At 52.8% G+C, this 3,161-nt stretch overlaps 1 protein-coding gene across 1 annotated transcript in view; it reads right to left on the bottom strand.

Moving 5' to 3' along the window:
• Window positions 1–7: 7 nt before the first annotated feature.
• STX6 (syntaxin 6) overlaps window positions 8–3,161 on the bottom strand; it is a 53,665-nt gene continuing 50,511 nt past the window's right edge. The window contains exon 8 of the mRNA XM_077763225.1: window positions 8–1,241. Coding sequence (XP_077619351.1) covers window positions 910–1,241 — 332 coding nt within the window. The 3' untranslated portion in view covers window positions 8–909. The remainder of the gene's footprint in view (window positions 1,242–3,161) is intronic.

Raw genomic sequence — 3,161 nt, forward strand, 5'->3', positions numbered from 1 at the left:
TACCATTTGGAAATCACCCAGGCATTTGCAGTTCGAATCCTAGATCTCACGTCTTTAGTTTATGCCTTCTAATGATTTAAAAATAAAACACTGTAGGCTATTTATCCTTGGAAGAAAAACACAACGATTTCGTCCTGCTGAGTACTGACTGCCACGTATTACACATTTGATTTTTTCATTACACTAAGTTCTGATTACAAATGAGCCAGTGAGAGCGTATTTCCACTTAGAGAAAACCAATCCACAATCATTTACCCCTTGCAGTCTTTGGCCCTTTCCCGATTTCCAGGCCACCCTCACCAGGGCATTCTCCTGGGTCAAGTCAGGACACACCCCCATCAAGCTTACAAGTGAGTCCCAGTAACTTATTAGCAGGAACACCAGGCCGGCCTCGCCCCACCCTGCACAGCCCCTCTCTTTTCCTGAGGACAAGGTTGTCCGCCTCTCCCGGAGTGGACTTTACCCCCGGGGCTGCACTTCCTGTTCAGTAGCATGGTCAGCTAAAGCCCGCTTTCTGCAGAGTCCAGCAAGAAAAACCTGGACACGGGGTCCCCCCCCCCGGGGCTGACAGAGAGCTTGGCTCGTGTGGGAAACTGGGCTACCGCCAGGGCCACAGAACAAGGCCGTGAGAGCTTTGGTCAGCGGAGAGTGGAGCTGGGTGGTTTTATTTCTAACGCCCCCTGGATAATCAAGTGGCTTCTGGGTTCAAGAACTCATGGCCTCAAAAAAAAAGATAAAATACACGTTCTCACTGGCTGCACCTGGCAAACCAGGCCCAGGCCAAGCAGTCGGGCAGGTGACTGGGACAATGGGACAATGACTGCGGAAGTACAGTTCCGGTCTACAAGGCCGTGGGGGAAGGGCATTTCTGGACAAAGGTCACATCGGAAGGAAAACAGCACCAACACATTAGCCTACGTCAGAGGGAAACCAAGTTCCTTCTCTGTCCTGACCACCTCCCGGCCCTGTGTTGGTAAAGAGCCTCTCCCACAATAAGGAGCCGTCACCTGCAGGCAGATGGCAGCAACACAGCCAAGGCGCCACTGGAACTTTCGGAGCTTCAAACACCCAAGAGCTGGAGTGGGGATGAGCACGACAGGTCACTACCGGCCTACCTTGCTGCATCGCCGAGGTCACTGGCCGCAGGCAGTGTAGACGCTCCCTGGGGCCCAGCCCAGAACACAACCCAGCAAACGATGCCCCCGTGTCTGCAGGGGGAGCTGCAGCGAGTGGTCTCATCTCTAAAACAAAAGGGCTGAGGTGGGTGGTCCACACGCTTCTGAGTGTAGGTCAGGGATGGGACCCCAGAAGCCAGCGAGTCTGGAGTTTCAGCCGCACCGAGTGACCCGTGCTGAGCCGCGAGGGCTTTTGTCTCAGGGGGTCACTGCAGGGCTGTCCTCGCCTGGACAGCTGTTCCCTTCTACTCAGAATTCTCTTGATTCGCTGGACTCCACAGCAGACGGCAGCTTCCCAGGGATAAGCACGAGTCCGGCGTCCGTGCTCACGTATGACGGACTGAGGCGCAAGCACATTCGTGAGGGCTGGGAGCCGGGGGAGGTAGGGGACACAACAGAGAGCGGATGTCCCCTCATCGGTCCAGCCTGGGGACGGGGGTGCCCCTCACTCAGATCAGGGGTCCCGGGAGGAGCACGCCGCTGAGCCCCCGCCAGCAGCTCAGGTCTGTTTGCGACCTTCATCAACTGACTTTGGTCAGGCGTGGCTCAGCGTGATGGAGGGGCAGAAGGTCCAAGCACTCTCTGGTTTCACCTCTCTCTGCTCTTGATGGAGAAAGAACATGCTTTTCAAAAATGTTACTCTTAGAAAACCAGGGACGGAGAGAAATGCCAGCGAGAGGAACACAAAGAGGGAGGTAGTGCCTGCCGCGTTTTGGAACTTCCGCTTTTCAGACTGTCCCAATTTTGTTTTGCTTCCAAGTTCATCCTGCAGTACAAGGTGAAACAAGCGATCCGAGTCCACAGAGCTGAAAAGCAGCTCCTTTGTATAATTCAGTTCCTAGATCTTCAAATGCCATGAATTCTCTAGAAAGGTAATGGTCTCACTTTATAGCCAGGGAAATTACAAGAAAGATCTTGGCTCTGCCACCTTCACTTACAGAAGGTAAAACACTTAACAGAGACAGATTTCTGTTGGAGTTAGACTAGATTTCTCTTCACAGCCCTGAATCTCACGAGGTGAGAAGGAGTAGAAGTTGCCAAGTGGTTGGCTACCAGACCCATCAGTCTGTTTAACTCTGGCTAAAAGCAGAGAATAATGGGCAAGCTCCCAAGTTTCTCCCCCTTCGGCTCTGGCGTGAAGATCGTCATGTAACACACACGCAGCGACTTCCAACTGCCACCCAGCAGCGGGCGTGCAGAGAGTGTAAGGGGTTTTTGGTCCACACAAAGGCAAGATCAAAGACGAGGACGAAAGACTAAAGGTATTTCAGTTTTCCAGCTGGATCCCCAACTCTGGCCAACTCTCTTGACAGTTCATTCCCCCAACCAACCCCCCAAATCAGCTGATTAGAAAAGCATTCTCGCAATAAACACAAGTTAAGCTTTCTCTTTATCCATCACAATCTGCCAGTTCCTTACAAACGAGGAGTATGTGTCAAGGTGCAGAGGCTGGAGACAGCCCAACCNTGCTCTCCCCCTCCTATGGGCCGGGGGCTGCTTAGGTACCCTCTGGAGCCCGTCAGTGGATAAACGAGGAGACAACACTGGTCCTCAAAAATCAACCTAAGCCCCTGGCTGGCTCCCTTGGACCACCACGGTTTGTGGTCTGAGTGGAGGCTTTCAAATGCACACTCATCTGTAGTGATGCCCAGTTCGGGCACAACAGGGTCAGACCCAGGACCACGCCCGCTGGGCCAGGAGTCATGCCTGGAGCAGAGCCGGCTCTGAAGAAGACATTAAGAGGCTGCCTGTCAAAGAGCTGTTCCTCTGACGGAGGAGACAGGGGCGGCCTGCAGGCAGAATGCATGCAGTGCTTGGATTTTAAAGGAAACTTTTCTCCTCCTAAATAATTTCCTCCTCAGCTTCAGGAGTCTCGTCTACAATTGCCACTGTTCGGCAAATACTTGAAATTAAGTGAGGTCATCATGCCGATTCTAAACGCATCCAAACACTCAGTAATTAAGACTCCGGATCACAAAACTTGCC

This window comes from Crocuta crocuta, unplaced genomic scaffold, assembly GCF_008692635.1.
Source record: "Crocuta crocuta isolate KB4526 unplaced genomic scaffold, BGI_CrCroc_1.0 scaffold3, whole genome shotgun sequence".
Taxonomy (NCBI): domain Eukaryota; kingdom Metazoa; phylum Chordata; class Mammalia; order Carnivora; family Hyaenidae; genus Crocuta; species Crocuta crocuta.